This window comes from Peromyscus californicus, unplaced genomic scaffold, assembly GCF_007827085.1.
Source record: "Peromyscus californicus insignis strain IS unplaced genomic scaffold, ASM782708v3 Scaffold_19__1_contigs__length_69161282, whole genome shotgun sequence".
Classification (NCBI taxonomy): domain Eukaryota; kingdom Metazoa; phylum Chordata; class Mammalia; order Rodentia; family Cricetidae; genus Peromyscus; species Peromyscus californicus.
Genome location: NW_026294491.1, coordinates 68,687,300 through 68,707,167, shown reverse-complemented (window position 1 = coordinate 68,707,167; position 19,868 = coordinate 68,687,300). Strand labels below are relative to the sequence as shown.

General features: G+C 41.8%; 1 protein-coding gene across 1 annotated transcript in view; it reads left to right on the top strand.

The window, feature by feature from the left end:
- Window positions 1–11,963: 11,963 nt before the first annotated feature.
- Efhb (EF-hand domain family member B) overlaps window positions 11,964–19,868 on the top strand; it is a 59,116-nt gene continuing 51,211 nt past the window's right edge. Inside the window, exons 1-2 of the mRNA XM_052744001.1 lie at window positions 11,964–12,846; window positions 19,025–19,087. Of these exons, the coding sequence (XP_052599961.1) occupies window positions 11,986–12,846; window positions 19,025–19,087 (924 nt within the window). The 5' untranslated portion in view covers window positions 11,964–11,985. The remainder of the gene's footprint in view (window positions 12,847–19,024; window positions 19,088–19,868) is intronic.

Below are 19,868 nucleotides of genomic sequence, written 5' to 3'. Positions count from 1 at the left end.
TACTTGAGCTGGGTGTTGGGGGATATTCAATCACATTGTGAATCCCAAGTTTGTATTTGTGTTGATTAAATAAAAATAAACCTTGGTTCAGGAGGCTGAATTAGCCACTAGTTGACAGAAAGTAATCATAGAGCATCAGAGAGCATCTGGGAGAGATAGAGAGACACAGGAAGTGATAGGGAGGCATTTGGAGTGGCGAGGCCTTTTCCTGTTTGGCAGAGTGAAAACACAAGTCTTTCAGAGATGCCATCAGTGAGAGAAGGTTAGCTAGTTGCCACCCAGACTCTCTGAGCCTGCAGGATTTCACCACAGACTTTGAATCTTGAGCCTTATTTATAAATAGAACAATAGAGATTTAGTTAAAGCTACCTTTAATAGCAATGACAGAGCAGGTGCCCGAGGGAGAATTCCCATCAGGTTTCAGTTTGAGCTGCCAGACCGCTGCTCTACAGGCAGGCCAGTAATTGCAGAGTTGCAATTGCTGTCTGAAATAGCAGTAGATTAAGGTGCAGCCATTGTGCCGAAGTTAAAACAATAGCTGGGGTCTAAGAAGATGGCTCAGCAGATAAGAACACTTGTGTAAGCATGAGGATATGAGTTCTAATACTGAAAGGGAAAAATCAGTAGCCCTCTTGAGAGATGCCCTCTCTCCCAATTCCTCTAAAGGTATTTGCTGACCAGCAGTTTTAGAACTAACCAGAAGTTGAACTCATAGGAAGATAAGACTGGAACAATAAATCTATATATCCTGGACTTGGTAAAACAGGATATGGGCAGTAATGGACTCAACTGACCAGAAATTGAACTTATGGGAAAATAGGACTGGAACAATAAATCTGAATGTATATATTCTGGGTTCAGCAAAAGCAGGACATAGGGAGTAAAAAAGTATGTCTCTGTAGATACCCTGCATCCTGTTAGCCACTAGTAATTTCACACTTATAATTCAGCCAGTAACTTCAAAGAACTACCTCACCCTGAGCCCCTTCATCCAACCAGAGATATGTAACCTTCTGCATGTAAACATTTCCTATAAAAACCCCTTGAAGTGAGTGCTTGGAGCCTCCTCCATCTGCTGTGTTGAGTGTTTGGAACAGACCAAGCCCAGGCTTGCTTTGCTATTAAACAACCTCTGTGTGCTTGCATCAGATATTGGATCTGTGGTGGTCTTGCTTAGGGATCAGATTGGTGCTGCCAGGAGCAATAGTGTCTCATATCAACAGAATTCTAAGTTATCAAAACATTTAAATGCCATATTCTCTAGGTCTATGAAGTGTTTGAAGATTACCTATCTATCTGATATATGTTTCTGTAAATCTGGAGAATCTGACTAACATAACTATATAAATGACAAGCCTGAGTGACAATAGCTCAGTAAGTCTTCTCTACTAAAATAACTTAAGGAATAAGGTTTCACATTAACAAGATAAACAGTCTGTAAGCAGGTGTACCATATGAGGACAGTGACCTCACAACAATACACAAAATAGCTGTTGGAGCCCATTAGGTTTCCTAGTGGCTATAACCAGCAGGACTGCATGGGAGGTTGATTGGATCATGGGGCTTGGATACCAGGTGTTTGTAAGGGTCTAACTAGCAAGGGGGATGTCTTTTACTCCACACCTAGGCATTGTTATGAATAGCCCTTTGGAATAAAGCTCTGGGCCTGTTTGGATAAGGATCCAGGCCCACCCAAGTCTATTTCTCTCTGCTTCTTAACTCTGTAAGTCTCTTATCCCTCAATCCTCAAGTGTTCCTGGGGTAAATAATGGTGGGGGCTGGCCCCCCACAAATAGCTTAAACAGTGGTAGGAATGTATAGTGCAATAGGCAATATGACAGTAATCCTAAATATGTATCAATATACAAAATATCCTAAACAGATGTAGAACATACATACAGTTTGACAAATAAAATATTATATTTGTATCAATATACAAAATATTTCAAATAGGAGTAGAAATATGTATACAATACAACAAATATAGTTTTTTATTTTATCAATATACAAGAATCCATATCAGTGCAAATTATCTAAGCTGATATTTTACTGAATTAGTCTTTTAACTATGGTAATGAGGCTTAGAAAAAAGAGGCAATTTCCAGAGGTGGAAGGAACCTTGAGGTACCAAATGTTTTAACCATGGTAAATCAGGTCATATGAGTAGAAACTGTACATGGGGTGCTCCTAGAAGCAATACTCCTTCTAGAAACAACCCAAACAGGAGACCCCAAACTTCTGGATTATGCAGAAGATGTGGCAAAGGCTGACATTAGACCAATGAATGTTGATCAACAATAGATATACAAGGCATTCCTTTATCAGAAAGAAACACCTGGGGGGGGTCTTTCACAGTCCCCCAAACCAAAAGTAGTCCATACATTTCTAGCCACTGAAGGAAATTCCTCTTCAGGACAATTAAATAACCCAGTGTCTAATGTAAAGAACAATACTGCACTGGATGACAGAACAGCTCTGATCGATGAATCAAAATAATCCAATAAAATGAATACTTTGGCAGACTTCTATAAATGAACAAAGACCAAAATTCAGACTTTGAATTAATGGCTTTGTTCTAGAAGGCATGGTAGACATAGGTGCAGATGTGACTATAATTACATCAAAATCATGGCATCCGAATTGGCTTCTTCAAGAGGTAAATGTCCAATTTCTAGGGACTGGAACCCTATCTCAGGTAAAACAGAGTTCGAGATGGGTTGAATGCATAGGGCCAGAAGGACAGAGAGGAAGGCTGAATGCCTATGTGGTAAATGTAGCAGTAAATCTTGGGGGCCAAGATCTGTTATAGCAATGGAATACCCAGATTAAAATTCCTACAATGCCGGGCAGTGGTGGTGCACACCTTTAATCCCAGCACTCAGGAGGCAGAGTCAGGAGGATCTCTGTGAGTTCGAGGCCAGCCTGGTCTCCAAAGCGAGTTCCAGGAAAGGCGCAAAGCTACACAGAGAAACCCTGTCTCGAAAAAACCAAAAAAAAAAAAAAAAAAAAATCCTACAATCTCAGAAAGGGAATACAGACCAATGCATGTTTCTAGGAATAATGTTATAACATACTATAAAAAAACAGCCACCAACTGTTCAGGCTGTACATAAACAAAGCACAACTGCTGTTGAACTCTCAGAAGTACCATCAGTCTTACCTTTAAAATGGCTAACTAATAAACCTGTCTGGATTGGACAACGGCCTTTGACAAAAGAGAGGCTACAAACTTTAGGCCAGCTGGTTCAAGAGCAGTTAAATGTACAACATATTGAAGAATCTATCAGCCCTTGGAATTCTCCTGTATTTGTTATTAAAAAAAGAAGTCCGGTAATTGGAGAATGCTGACAGATCTCAGAGCTATTAATAAAGTAATCCAGCCTATGGGCACCCTATAGACTGGGATGCCCTTACCCTCTCTGCTACCCAAATAATGACCTATAATAGTTATTGACTTAAAAGACTGTTTCTTTACCATACCTTTACAAGAAAATGGTAGGGAAAAATTTGCCTTCACAGTACCTAGTTATGACAATTCCTAGTCAGTCAAGAGATATCAATGGAAGGTCCTCCCACAGGGAATGTTAAACAGCCCTATCCTGTGCCAATATTTTGTGCAAAAACCATTGGAGATAATCCGTGTGAAATTTCCACAATCCATTTGTCATTATGTGGATGATATTTTATTAGATGATCCAAAGTTCGGTACCTTAGAAAGCATGTTTGAAGACGTAAAGAAAGTTTTGCCTCACTGGGGACTATAAATTGATTCTGAAAAAATACAAAGAAGAGATTCTATTAATTACTTAGTATATAAAATAGAGCTACAAAAAATTAGACCCCAAAAGGAACAACTCAGGAGAGATAGATTGCCGACTCTTAAAAATGATTTCCAAAATTGTTAGGAAGCATTTCCAACTTACAGGGTATCATTGGATTATCTAAAATGGACTAAAAAATTTGGCTAATACTCTAGAAGGGGACAAAGAATTAAATAGTCCAAGAGAATTATCAACCGAAGCTGAGAAGGAATTGGCTCTAGTAGAAAAGACAATACGAGAAGCACATGTGGATCGTGTGGATCCAGAACTTTAATGCATTCTGGTCATACTCCCCTCCAGACATTCCCCCACAGGTATTTTGATGCAGAGGGATGATATTACATTGGAATGGATATTTCTACCATGTAAACCAAGTAAGAAATTAAAGAGTTATGTAAAAAAGATAGCTGATTTTATTCAAAAAGGAAAATTAAGACTTCACCAGTTGGCAGGAATGGACCCAGTGGAAATTGTAGTATGTTTAACTAATGAGGAAATTTCCTCACTATGGGAAGATAATGAATACTGGCAGAGAGCCTGCAGTGACTTTTTGGGAGAGATTAACAACTGTTATCCCAAAACCTCAAGAATAGAATTCATAAAGAGAACTGAATGGGTCTTTCCTCACATTGTACAACAAAAGCCAATTTCTGGAGTCCTCACTTTCTATTCCAATGCAAATAAATCAGGGAAAGCAGGATACAAATCAGGAGACTTAAGTAAAGTGGTTCAAAGTCCATACAACTCTGTACAAAAAGCAGAACTGTATGCCATTCTTATCGTGCTGATGGATTTCACAGAACCCCTCAATATAGTCACTGACTCTGAATATGCAGAGAGGAAGCACCACCTCCTTTGGGCCATACAGCTCAAGGTCACAGGTGGAGCAAATACCACTACAGTTCTATTTGTTTCTATTTTATTGATTTCAGTCCTGAGTTTGATTATTTCCTATGGTCTACTCCTTGTGGGTATAATTACTTCTTTTTGTTTAGAGCTTTAAGAATTCAATGAAAATGAACACACAACATACCCAAACTTATGGGACACAATGAAAATGGTGCTAAGAGGAAAGGTCATAGCACTACGTTCCTACATTAAGAGAGAGAGAGAGAGAGAGAGAGAGAGAGAGAGAGAGAGAGAGAAGTCTCACACTAGTGACTTAACAGCACATCTTGAGGTATATTTCTTGGATGTAGCAGAAGAGTGGATCTTGTTTTCGCATCCTTTCTGTTAATCTGTGTCTTTTTATTCAGGAATTGAGACCATTGGTATTGAGAGAGATCAATGAGCAATGATTGTTAATTCCTGTCATTTTGTCTTTGTTGTTGTTGTTGTTGGTGGTGGTGGTGGTGTGTGTTTCCATTCTTTTGATTTTGCTGGTCTGACATTATTTATTTCTTGTGTTTTAATAGGTATAATTAACCTCCTTAGGTTGGAGTTTTTCTTCTAAAGTTTCTGTAGGACTGGGTTTGTATATAGATAATGTTTAAATCTGGCTTTATCGTGGAATTTCTTCCTTCCTTCCTTCCTTCCTTCCTTCCTTCCTTTCTTTGTTTTCAAGTCAGAGTTTCTCTGTATAGCTCTGGCTGTCCTGGAACTCATTCTGTAGACCAGGCGAACTTTGAACTCACAGAGATCTGCTTACCTCTGCCTCCTGTGTGCTGGGACTAAAGCCACTTGCCACCACTGCCCAGATATCATGGAATATCTTATTTTACTCATTTATAGTGGTTGAAAGTTTTTCTGGGTATAGTAGTCTGGGCTGGCATCTGTTGTCTCTTAGAGTCTTCAGCGCATCTGTCCAGGCCCTTCTGACTTTTAGAGTCTCCATTGAGAAGTCAGATGTAATTCTAATAGGTCTTCCTTCATCTGTTACTTTCTCGTTTTCCCTAGCAGCTTTCAATATTCTTTCTCTGTTCTGTATGTTTAGTGTTTTGATTATTATGTGCCAAGTGGATTTTCTTTTCTGGTCCAATCTATTTGGTGTTCTGTATGCTTCTTGTACCTCTATAGGCATCTTCTTCTTTAGGTCCTAACCTAAAATTTACCTATAAATTTTCTTCTGTGATTTTATTGAAAATATTTTCTGGGTCTTTGAGTTGGGATTCTTCTCCTTCCTCTATTCCTATTCTGAGGTTTGGTTGGAAGAGGGAGGCCATACTACAGTTCCAGAGTCAGCTTTTTAATAATGTAGAACACTATAAAACAATAGTTTAATATTAAACATACCCTAAAGACACTTAATCCCTACAAAACCGAATCCAGTGATGGAGAGACAGAGCAAGCAGAGTATAAAGAAGGCTTAGAGATAAGATTTCTGGGTGCAGGCCAGCTGTAGCAGCATAGAGAACTGCAGACAACAGAAGAGGGGGCTTATGGTGCCTACCAGGGTTGCACACCAGGCACCCACATCACCCTAGCCCAGCAGCTAGGCAGTAGCCTCAGCCAGACTTCCATGGTTGGAGACAGGAGCCAGCTGGGAGATAGGACAACTTGGAAAAATACATCCTTCAGAAGCAGAGTGAAGGAAGAGGATCTGAAACAGGATGGTGTAGGGTACCTGGTGTACCCATGGGACATAAATAGCAGGTTCCTGTGAGCCAACAAAAGGGACAGAGACAGAGCAGTGAGGAGCTAGCATAGAGGCATCTAGGAGCAGTCTCCCTCACAGAAATCCTGAAAATGTTGGATGCAGCTCAGAGGAATTTTGGCTGTGTTCAGTTTAATTCCCATCTCTGCAACAAAACTTGAAAACACAAACCCAACAGACAACAGGGAACAACAGAAAAAGACAGTACAACAACACAATCAGAAGCAAACAAACAAACAAAAAAACAGACTAACTCAGACATATCATAGCCACCTTCACTATTACACCAAAACCTGAAGGACAATATGCTGGAATTCCTGGACCCTCCTCCAGCTACATGACAGCACATGCGCAGTTCAGTAGCTAAGCAAGGGTGCTTATGTAATCCGTGCACTGTGTGATTGACTAATTTGCGTGCAGTGTGATCATGCAATCTGCGCATGCATGGCGTAGCTCCATAAGCCCATATGCATGAGTGCAGGGAATTCATAAGAAGCCGGACAAAGACCCCTCCCTCCCTCCCTCCCTCCCCCTCCTCCTCTTCCTCCTCCTCCTCCTCCTCCCCTCCCACCCTGTCTCTACGTGCACATGTCTTCCACAGGCTTGGTTACGCTCTCTTCTGTCCTTCCCTTCTCTTAATAAAGCTCTGCTTTGATAATGGGTTTTGTCATGCCTCATGACTTTTCCTCACAGAGTAAAACTGCCACAATAAAGCCAACACAATAGAGCACCCTCTCTGCACCAGATCTACAATTTTGTCAGATCTTGCCTTTTGTCTCTCCAAATGTCCAGACTCCAAAATAGAACAGAACAACTCATCGTGAATCATCCAAACTTCAGAAGTACATTGACCAGCAATTCGTACTTTCAGTTTGCAACTTTGGGGCAGTTGCAGTCTGGGATCCCCAGGGAATATCAAGTCCACCCTGGACATGCTCCCTCTGGGGCCTATCTCAGACTACTGGCCCTGAGTCTGGGGTTTCCTAGGGATCTCACTGGGGCCTTCAAATGGTATGGCGTTTGTAACCTCTGGGAAAAGACCATAGACTCATTCCAATTATAATTAAAAGATTTGTTGATTAGCTGCTAGCAGGCTGAACAATCTCTGAGCCAAATTTGAGATTGTCCTTAGGAGGAGTATGGGAAAGGACTTTTCGGGAAAAACCATATGAGACCTTCACTATCTATATAAGTAAGTAAAATCTTGTCCGTTCTGCCAAGTTAAGTGGTTAAGGCAACTCAAAACAATCCTGTATCTGTGTAAGCAAGTTACAGAAGCCAAAAAAGCAGTTAGTCATATAACAAGTAAGTCACAGCTGTACATTTCTGGGTGGGGGTCACTGAGTCAGGGTTACTGGGAGCTTATCCTCTAGGGACTAGAGTTAGAGACAAACAACCGGTGGGTACCAAGATGGATGCCTAGCATAAAATGGAGCTTTTTTAGCCATAAGAAAATGTATTTTCTGGGACTTTGAGCTGCAATTCTTCTCCTTCCTCTATTCCTATACTTTTGTTTAGTCTTTCCCCAGAATTCCATATTTCCTGGATGTTTTATGTCAAGACTTCTTTAGATTTAAAATTTTCTCTGATCAATGCATTTGATCATTTCTTCTATTGTATCTTCAACGCTCGAGATCGTCTCTTCCATCTTTTGTATTCTGTTGGTAAAGCTTGTCTTTGCAGTTCTTGTAAAAATTCCTAACTTTTTCATTTCCAGAATTCTCTGTTTGGGTTTTCTTTACTGATTCTATTTCCATTTTCAGATCTTTGACAGTCTTATTCATTTCCTTCCACTGTTTGTGTTTTCCTGGATTTATTTAAGATATTTATTAATTTCCTCTTTAAGGATCTCTATCATCTTCACAGAGGTTTTAAGATCTTTTTCTTGTGCTTTAGCTATGTTGGAACATTCAGGTCCTGCTGTGGTAGGATAGCTAGGCTCTAGTGGAGACATATTTTCCTGGCTGTTGAGAAGGCCAGGCAAATGCCATGACAGGCTCCTAATAACTCAGTTAAGAACTAGGCCTCAGTTCTTGCCTCTTCAACCTAGGGGAACTTCGCATACTACACCTGGGCCAAACCCTTCCCCCCACAGGTGACAGCCAAATAAGGGCAAAGCCTGGGACTTGTCCAAGAATGGAAAAGCTATAGCCTTAGCCCACCCCTGCTAGCCCTAACCAATTAGAAATGTATTAGTATGATTGCCACTTGTGTAAGCCAATCCTAGGTAGAATGATCACACTGCTTTTAGAATCCTTTAGTTGTGTATAAAAGAGCCTGCAAGCTTTTCTTGGGGGTCACCAATTTTGCCGAGATAGTAAACACTTTTGCTGATTGCATCCCATCTGATGTACTTTTACGGGACTTCTGGTGGACCCTAACAGCTGTTATTGACTGTTTTTACACTGGCTTTTAGACATCTGGGATTGGGATGATTATAGCTCTAGGTGCTGATTTCTAGATTTGTCTTTATTGGGTAGGTGTTTTGTTCCTTGATTTTTGTTTCTTCTCTGGATTTTTGGAGAGTATGATGGCTGTGTGTTGCCTGGTAGGAAATATTCTTTGGACCTGATAGTTGTGACCACTGGAGGTTCTAGGTAAAAGATATTTCTGGGTATTGGTAGTTGACACTTAGGAATGGGGCTAGGCTAGAGGTCTGAAGGGGTTCACGGGAGGGAGGAGAGCAAAGTGTTCAACCAGGATTGCTTATTTCCTCTCCTTGGAATGGGGGAAGACAGTGAAGAAGTATCAACCCTGAGGGTCTGCTATAGTACTGGTGATGAGACTTAGGGGGTTAGATCTAAAGAAACAGAAAGAGAGGGGAAGATCTGCAGATGGCCTATCTGCTTCCTTGGCAGGAGTAGCCTGTGGCTTACCGGGGCGCCTGCTGGAGTTTGCATCTGGGACAGAGCAACAAGGGAGAGAGGGAGTTGAAGAAGGGAAGGTCTGTGGGTTCCACAGAAGATGTGGGCCGGGGAGGGGGGGTAAGGGAGGTTGTGGTTGGTGTTCTGTTGTCTTCCTTCTTTGTTTATTCAGTTAACATTCTTTTAAAATTTAATTCATTTTACATATGGGGTTTAGTATGCAGAGAAATAAGCTTCATTCTGACAATTTCTTCCATGTAAATCATTATCCTAGCTGGAAGATGGTGGCAAATGCCTTGAATTCCAACACTCAGGAGGCAGAGGCAGATGGATGTCTGAGTACAAGGCCAACCTGTTTATAAAGCAGGTTCTAGGACAGCCAGGGTTACACAGAGAAACCCTGTATTGAAAAAACAAAAAAAAACCAAACAAAACAAAAAGGCAGTGTGTATATATATGTGAAGAGTTAGAGTGACGGCTCAGTAGTTAAAACTTCATATAGCTCTTGCAGAAGATCCAAGTTTCCAAGTCAGGCAGCTCACAACTCCCTGTAACTCCAGCTCTGGGAGAATCCAACACTCTGTTCTGGACTCTGCAAGGTGCCTATGTATGTACTCACAAATACATACATACACACACACTTAAATAAAAAATTTTCAGTCTGATATATAATCTTAGTTACTTTAGAAGATGAAGAAGCAGGATTACTTCAAAGCCACCATAAGCACCTTAAACAGAGTCTGTCTCAAAATGTGAAAAGGCTAGAGTATAGCTTAGTGATTGAGCATTTTCCTAGCATGTGTGAGGCCCTGGTTCTAACCCCCAAAAAGAGGAAAAAAATAACCGATTGAAGCTGTGATAGAACATAAGTATAATTTTAGTTTTTATTCAGAAGAGTCTTCTCTTACTGAGAAGCTGACATAGAATTTTAAAGTAGAGGCCAGTTTAGGCTACAATATATCTCATCTCTAAGAAAAACAAAACAAAAAAATGCAACTTCAATTTATGTAATCTCCCATATTGAAAAGCAATTAAATTGAGTTGTCATGTTTATAAAATACAGTATGTGTTATTGTGTTATAGCTCAACTGTTTTGATGGAGATAGGATCTTCCTATGCAGGTCAAGCTGGTCTTGAATGTGCAGTTACTCAGCCTATCTTCTGAGTGCTGAGGTTACAGGCTTGTGTTGCTATGCCTGGCCTTCAAACTTCAACATAGACACTTAATATAATTTGAAGCCTAGTCATCTAAGGACTTTGAGATGTCACTATAAGAAAAAGATACTTCTATACTACAGTTGTGAAATATAACTTTACAGAATTTAAAATAATTCTTTAAAATTTTTTGTTACATTTTAATTTATTTGGGGTGATGGAGGTTGCCATGGGGCACATGTGGAGATCAGAGAGCAGCTCAAAGGAGTTGGTGTGTGGGTCCTGCAGGTAGAACTCAGGTTATTAGGTTGGGTAGAAGGTGCTCTTATCTGCTGAGCCATCTCACTGGCCTTACTGTTGTTCTTTAGAGCTGCAGATAGAACTTAGTGGAAGAGAGGTTGCCTGGCTGGCTGAGATTCTGGATATCAGTATGCAATGTCAACAGTAGGGAGAATGGGTGTGTACGTGTAATTTTTTGTTGTTGTTGTTGTGGGTGTGGTGGTTATGAGACAGTCTCACTAAGTAACCAAGTAGCCTTTGCTGGCCGGCACCTTCTCTGCAGACCAGACAGGCCTAGAACTCACAGAGATTCTCTGGCCTTAGCCTTCTGAGCGTTGAGATTAAAGGCATGTGATAATAGGCCCTGCCCCTTCCTGATTTTTTAGCACTAAGATAACTCTAAGCACTGGAGATACTTGGGGGCAAGGGAACACCTAAAGAAGCAGTCACCACAAAATATTTGCTCCCAGATCACCAATGAAGAAGCCAATGGCCTTCAGAACCGAATTTATCTCTCTGTGTTTGTTATCTTTCTCCTCTTTCCCTGTGTCTTTTACTCCAGGCTATCCTTGAACTCATGGCTACCCCTCTGCTTCTGCTTCCTGAGTTCTGTGATTGCAGTTATACACCATCATGCCTGGCTCAGTCTACTAAAACCATCATAATAGGACTGTATAACTTGGAAAACTGAAGAGAACTTGACAAACATTAGGTTTAGTATCCAAAAGCCACATCACTGAAGTTTTATTTTTTTATTTTTGTCTTCTATAGTAAAAAGAAACCCAGAGGTTTGTGGGGGAGGTGTTGGGGATTCGGGGTGAACACAGATTGATATTGGGGAGATGGGTCAGCGGTTAAAATCTTGTGGAGAGTTCAGTTGGTTCCTAGCCCTCTCACAACTTCCTGTAACTTCAGTGGCTGGGTCCACAACGCATCTGGCTTTTCTGACATCAGCGCGCGCACGCGCGCGCGCGCGCACACACACACACACACACACACACACACACACACACACACACACACAGATAATTAAAAATAATATTCTTAAAAAAAAAAAGAAGAAGAAGAAAGAAACCGGGGTTTGAGGAAAGAAAAGGCGTGAACTTACTGAGGCACTATGAATGAGAGATGGGCGGGTTGAGTTACCGGGGAAGAATTGCTCGCCAAGCCCCGCCCCAAGTTTGTTTCCCAGGTAACGGGATAAACAGACTACTCTCCTTCCCCAAGGTGTAACGCAGCAGGCAAGAAGCAGTCAGCAGGGAGTACCGGGAGAATGTGTTCATTCGTGAGAGTGGGGTCCCCCAAAACTTTGCAAACTTCCCTGGAGCCAAGTCCAGCTTCCCCGTTAGAGATGAGTTCCCGGGAAAGGATGAGGGCACCTGAAATGGAGGTGGGACTCACCCAGGAACAGAAGGACGATATAATAGACAGGACAATTAGGGATTCAAAATCTCCCAAGGAGCTGGAGCTTGAAATGAGACTAGGACAAAATCGAAGATGGAGGGAGAGGATGGCATCACCAGAAACAAAATCACCACCGTGCCATGCTCTTGGAGTAGGATTAGAAAGACATACTATTTCCAGGACACCCATGGAATTGGGTAATTTAGGACTCCACAGGGGCTCCACCTTCCAGCGCCCTAAACCTCTGGGTGTGTTACCAGGAAGAGTAGGGTCAGAAAACGAGGGCCTTCCACCTCAGCTTCCCTACGGAGGGACACTACAGCCTCCTTTGGGCACAGTGTGTGCAAGTCCACAGACCGCGGGAAGCACAAGGAGGCCTGTCGCCTTTGGACCTGCGTGGACAGATGCTATAGTGGAAGAGCAGCCTGCTGTAGGTTTGGAACTCAGAAAAGAACTGGAAAAAGAGCCCCCCTGTGTTGTGGTGAACCCCTACAAAGAGACACCCCCTGCGGAGGTAGACATTGGGTTACCACAAACCCAGGAACCAGGTAAAGCCAAGAATGCAGAGCCTCAAATAGGCTTAGTAACAGAACCTTTTGAGTGCCCATTTGCCCAACAACCTAAAGAGAAAAAGGAGTCTGCGGCCATGGAACCTGGAGTGGAGGCTCCAGCCCACATCAGACCCATATACGCTGGGAAATTCTTTGATCGGATGCCTTGCTGGCCAAGTGTAAGTTCATGTCGTTTGTTTGTTTTTTTGTTTTCCCTAGAATTTCTCCTTGAATATGTGGTAGCCATGTTTTACTGAGATGATACAGTAGTGAAGCTTGTTTGTGTTTGGAGAGACAAAGTTTTTGCTGGGATTAGTTAGAGTTTCTATTGCTATGATGAAACACCATGACCAAAGGCAAGTTGGGGAGGAAAGAGTTTTTCTTTATACTTTGACATCACAGTTCATCATCAAAGGAAGTGAGAACAGGAACTTGAAACGGGGCAGGAACCTGGAGTCAGGAGCTGATGTAGGCCATACTGGCTTGCTTTTCCTGGCTTGGTCAGCCTGCTTTTGTAGGGAACCCAGGGCCATCAGCCCAGGGATGGAACCACCCACAATGGGCTGAGCCCTCCTCTATACATCACTAATTAAGAAACTGCCTTACAGGCTTGCCTACAGCCTGATCTTATGGAGGCATTTTCTCAGTTGAGGCTTCCTCCCCTTTGATGGCCCTAGCTTGTGTCAAGTTGACATAAAACTAGCCAGTACTGATTATTATGTTTTAAAGAATATATTTATTATTATTATTGTGTTTTTGAGACAAGGTTTCTCTGTGTAGGCCTGGCTGTCCTGGACCAGACTGGCCTCCAACTCAAGGTTCACTTGCCTCTGCTTTCTAATTGCTAGGATTAGAGACATTTAAGACCACCACCCCTGTCCAGAACTAGTACAGATTCTAATAACCCTTTGCTACTGGACTCTCTCCAGAAATTCCTTCCATTTCTTTGGATTCTCTGCCTGCCTTCTTAGATGTTAGTGTGCTGCTGTTTATACACCCCAATTTCCATTTCCTCAACCCTCTCATACATTGACATTATCAAGATTTCTAATGTTCATATGATGAATGGGGAGAGGCCTTTTTTTATGTTTATTATTCACTCAGGGTGTTGTCTCTTCTTCCAGCAAACACTTGCAGTCATCACTGTGCTCGAACAGGGCAACATGAGATGGGAAAGTCTATGTCCTTTGCCCTGGAGATTTAGGTTTAATCCAGTGATTGACAGAATGAATTTTCACAGGTGTCAAAAGGAAGATAAAAAATATGTTTTCTCCTTCATGAAAATGCATTCTTCAACACAAAACTCAGAGAAATAGTTTATGAACAGGATAGGTGCTGTGGTGGTGACCCAAGCACTGGGATAGGCAAGACAGGGAGATTGTCATGAATTCCATGCTAACTTTGGGCTACAGGGTCAGACCATGTTCAAAAACCAAAACCAACCAAACCAAAAACAAAACAAAACAAAACAAAACAAAAAAACAAAAAACAGGGAAAGTGTCAGTTTCTAATTCAGAGGACTGCCTGCTTAGCCTGCAAGCAGCTCTGCATTCCAGCTGTAGGACTGCTTTTCCTCACCACCCAGTATTCACTATGGATACGGTAAGCCACTGTAAGTAAGAAACAGGATAACCAAACTGTTCTTGCTTATCTTTGTTTGGTTGTTTGAGACACAGTGTTGTGTAATGCAGCCCACGCTGCCCTCAAACTTGCTACACCCTGAAGAAGAGAAGACTTTCTTGTTTCGAGACAGAATCTATGTATTTCAGGCTGGCCTCGAACCTTTCCATCTTCTTGAGCCAGCATCCTCAGAGTTAGGCAGGGCTAAGATTGTTCAATGAAGAAATGACTTTTTTTTTTCTTCAAGACAGCGTTTATCTGCGTAGCCCTGGCGGTCCTGAACCAGGCTGGCTTTTAATTCAGACATTCACTTGCCTCTGACTCCTGAGTGCTGGGATTAAAGGTATGCACTATCACCAACTGGCGAAGAGATGATTTTTGTTGTTGGTTATTTATTTTTCAGACAGGGTCTCATATAGTCCAGGATAATCTTAAGCTCCTAATCCTCCTGCTTCAGTCTCAGGAGTCCTAGGATTATAGGCTGGCCTGGAAGTTACAGCAAATCTCTTGCTTTAGTGGTCCTTAGGCATTCTGAGTAGAGCTCATATGCTGAGATTTGAAGACAAAATTCTGCTAACAAAGTCATAGGGATCCTTCAGAGTTTTGTCTGGGTGCAGTGGACTTTTGTTCCCCTTGGGGCTTAGTTTGCGCTTTTGTTTAGACCCACTTTGCTTTCTGGTCTGTCATTGGTCTTCCCCAGCCAGTGCTTCTCCTCTTTGTGTGCCTGTTCTTTCTGGATTGGTTCTGTTTGTGGCTTCTGATCTGGCCTCAAACAAATATGTATTCTAGCCCTTGGCTTCTGTGCTGGCTAGTCTTATGTCAATTTGAAACAATAATTATCTCAAAACACAACTAAGAAAATGCCTCTCTAAGATCCAGCTGTAGGGCATTTTTCTTAATTAGTGATTGACCGGGGAGGGCCCAGCCCATTGTGGGTGGTGTTATACCTAGGCTGATGGTCTTGGATTCTTAAAAAAGTAGGCTGAGTAAGCCAGGGGGCAAGCCAGTAAGCAGCATTCCTCCATGGCCTCTATCAGTCTTGACTCCTGGTTCCTGCCATGTTTGAGTTCTTGTCCTGACTTTCTTCAATGATGAAACAGTGATATGAAAGTGTAAGCTGAAATAAACCCCTTTCCTCCCACACTTGCTTTTTGGTCATGGTGTTTCATCAAAGCAATAAAAACAAAGACAGCTTCCAAAGTGAGTAGTTCTAAAATGTCTGCTTCTGCCACCTTCCACTTTTCCCTCCACCCACTTACCCTTCCTTCCTTCCTTTTTTTCTCCCCCCACCTTTTTGTTTTGTTTTGTTTTTTGAGATAGGGTTTCTCTGTGTAACAACCCTGGCTATCCTAGAACTCACTTTGTAGATCAGGCTGGACTTGACTCACAGAGATCCGCCTGCCTTCCTAGTGCTGGGATTAAAGGTGTGTGCCATCATCACACATCCTTTTTTTTTTTTTTTTTACAACATTGTATATATGTATATATACATACATATACATATATGTATATACATGATTATATTTTGAAGCAGAGTCTCATCTTACACTGAAGTGCAGGCTAGCCTGGAACTCATTATATAGCATCTCAGGCTTGTCTGGAACTCACAGAGTTGCTTTTGCTTCAGCTTTCTAAATTGACAAGATTATAGTTGTGAGCCATCATGCATGCGTGGCACACTGTCTCTGACCATCTCTCTCCCTCTCCCACCCTCCCTTCCTCCCTCTCTCTGTAGCCAGTGCTGACTTCAAATTGGCAAGCTTTCTGCCTTAGCTTCTTTAAAAGGACAGCAAAGAGAAGGTCAAGGAAACAGTCACTAGTTGGGTGGGATGGCTCAGGCCTGTAATCCCAGCTTTCATTAGGCTGAAGCAGGAGGACTGCCACAAATTCAGGGTAGCCTGGCTGTAGGACGAACAGTGATCAGCAGTGTTTAAACGGGCCAACAGAAAGATGAAGTCTGCACTTTCCTGTGACTCTTCCACCAAATGCCCTTCTACACAGTTGTTGTTTGAACATTAAAAAATGTTCTTTTTTTTTCATTTAGCTAATAAAAATTTCACTATATAATACAGAACTGTTTTATTTGGTATGGGATGGAACCCCTACAAGATGGTTTTCACTGAATTATTGCAAAGGCAAGCTTTTACACTGCTATTTTTGGTTTATGAATTGCAGAAATATGAATTCAATTATTAGAAGAAAGATTAACCAGAAAACTGGCACATCATTTATAGGCACAGAGGTTCATAGAAAATAAGTGAGCCTCAAATGGATAGTTAGACTCAGAGACTTTTTACTTTAACAAAAGAGAGGTTGAGAAGCTGGCCACAGTGGCTCATACCTGTGAATCCCAGCTACCCAGGAACCTGAGGTAAGAGGACTGTAAATTCAGACCAGCTTGATCAATAGAGAGGTAAGAGAAGGAGATGGGGGAAGAGGATGGAGGGGGCAGCCAGGAAGGAGACACACATACACACACACACACACACACACACACACACACACACACACACACACAAAGAGAGAGAGAGAGAGAGAGAGAGAGAGAGAGAGAGAGAGAGAGAGAGAGAGAGAGAGAGAGAGGAGAGACTAGTCTTCAAGGAATGATAGATTATGGAGATGCAACTAGGAAATATTTGAGAAGAAATAATACAAGACACAGGGTATTTTGGTAGACTCTGTGCACTTTACCTGTTAAGTTGACATAGCCTAAAGCAGTGGCTCTCAACCTTCCTAACGCTTTGATCCTTTAATATGGTTCCTCATGTTGTGGTAACCCCCAACCATAAACTTATTTCATTGTTACTTCATAACTGTAATTTTGCTACTATTATGAATCATAATGTGATATGCAGACTGTCTGATATGCCACCCCATGAGAGGGTTGTTCAACCCCCAAAGGGGTTGTGACCCACAGATTGAGAAACACTGACTTAGAGTTGCCCTAGAAGAGAGACTCTGTTGAAGCGTTGCCCAGATTAGATTGATCTGTAGTACCTGTAGTTAGGCCTGTAGAGGGGTTGTCTTAATTGCTAATTGATGGAGGAGGGCCCCTGCCCACTGTGGGCTGCTCCATTCCTTGGGCAGATGGTCTTGGTCTGCACAAGAAAGCTAAGCATGAGCTAGTGGGCCAGCAAGCAGCGTTCCTCCATGGTTTGTACTGTACTGTCTTGCCTGGGAGTTCCTTGGTCAGAGGTAGTAGTGTGTAAATTAACAGGCAGGTCTGCTTGGGTTTCTGCCCCAACTTCCCTTGATAGATTGTTACCTGGAAGTATAAGCCAAATAAACACTCTCCTTCCCTACATTGCTTTTGGTCAGTGTTTTAACACAGCAACAGAATGAAACCAGAAGTCTGTTTATGCAGGATCATCTCCATGGACTGTCCTCAGGTGCTGAGAATTGTTCTTGCTGAGTTTGGGAACACTTCATAAGAGCAAGTCAACATCCTACTTTTAAGTAGAGCAAGAGTAGGGAAGAGGACTCGAGTGTCTATTGATTTTCATTACCCTCTGCTCAAAATAATCCATTGAATATTTTAGGTGATTTATTTTTATTCTTAGAGGATATTTTAATTTTTTAAAGACAGGGTCTCCTATATCCCAGGCTAGTCTCAGTTTTTATGCAGTTGGTGATGAGCATAAATATCTAATCCTCCTGCCTTTACCTCCAAAGTCCTGAGAGTGCAGGTGTGTCCCAGCATGCCTGGTCTATACAGTGCTGGTGGTCAAACCTGGGACTTCATGCATTTTAGACTAGTATTCTACCAATGGAGCTATATTTTTAGCCCTTGTTCTTTTTGTTTTGGCCTTGAATTCTTGGGGATGCCCAGACTCTCAAGTGCTGGGATTATAGGAATGAACCACCATGCTGAGTTCCCAATTCTTTCAATTTTTAAGAGCAATGTGCACATTACAAAATATTAGCCACTTTGAAATAGATAAAGGAGAGTGATATATGTGTTGTATTTCTGGGAGTTCGTTTTTAAAAGCTTTGCTATGAGCTAAGGAAGGATAGATAAGACCCAAGTTACAAACAAGTGGGCAAAGCCAAATAAGACTTGGATTATTCCCTCTAGGGACTGGGCTACAGATAACATGCCTTCACATATCAAAAATGTGTTTTCTGGGCTTATGTGAGAGTTTGTGCAACTCTAGAGGCTGAGGCAGGGGAACTGTGAGTTAGGGGCCAGCCTGGGCTACATAATAAGATCTGATTCTTAAAAAAGCGAATTTGTATTGGAAACACACAGATACACTCACATATTTGGACATGAAATAATTAACCAGTGAAAAATGTTAGGATTGTTTGTGACTGAGCATGATAATGACTGTAATCCCAGCCCCAAGGAGGTTGAGGCTGGAGAATTGCCATAAATTTGAGAGAAACCCTCTGTCAAAAAACAGACAAAAAGCCTTATTGACATGAGACTAAGTAATCCCAGCACCAGGGATGTAGGTAAGGATTCGGAATTCAAGGTCACGCTGTACTACAAAGCTAGTTCTAGACCCAAACAAAGCAGAAAAACACCCTGTTGGAGGCAAGTAAATACCTCAGAACATTTCCAGAATTACTGGATGATTTTCTGCCTTTTGTTTATTATTTATTTGTCCATTTATTTTATTGTAGTTTAAAAAATACTCGTCGTAGCATTTAAGGCACAGACCAAGTTTGAAGTAAAGTCCATTCTTTTAAAATGCTTTTTTCACAGTGAAATAATCAATGTTTTCTCCCTCTAAGGCAGGAAAAGTTAAACCAGTTGGATACAGAGTTGCAACCTGTTTAACTGAAAAGCTTCCCAGGGTAAGCACTTCCTAGCCTTTCCATTTGTATCTTGAATAAGAGCTGTAGGAGACTGAATTCTCAGCTTTCCCGTGAAGGGGTGCACAGATTCAGTGTGGTCAATTTTGAACTCTTACTATATTTTAAAGATGTCTATTGATTTGTCCAAGAAAATGAAAATTAAAGTTTACATTTCCTATAGTTCACCAAAAAACTCTGGAATTCAATGTGTTTCAGTAGGAATAATGGGATGGGTTGTAGCCTGGATGTTTCCTGATCTCTCTCTCTCTCTCTCTCTCTCTCTCTCTCTCTCTCTCTCTCTCTCTCTCTCTCTCCCCCCCCCCCTCCTCTCTCTCTCTCTCACACGCGCGCGCGCGCGCGCACACACACACACACACACACACACACACACACACACACACACACACACACATCTTTGTGAATATATGCCACATGTGTGCAGGTGTCCATGGAGGCCAGAAAAGGTTATTAAATCATTTGGAGCTGGAGTAACAGGTGGCTCTGTATGTGCCACCTGATGTGGGTACTGAGAACAGATCCACTCATCCATTTCTAGCCTCCTAAATTACAATCTTAAAAAATGTTTTAAAGTTGATTTTTATTTTATGTGTATGAGTGCTTTGCCTGAATTTATGACCAAGTGCCACGTGCATGGCTGGTGCTTACAGAGGTCAGAATAGATTGCCAGATCCCCTGGAATTGGAATTACAGAGTTTTGAGCCACTGTGTGGATGCTGGAACTGAATCTGGGTTCTCTTTAAGAACAGAAATGCTTTTCATG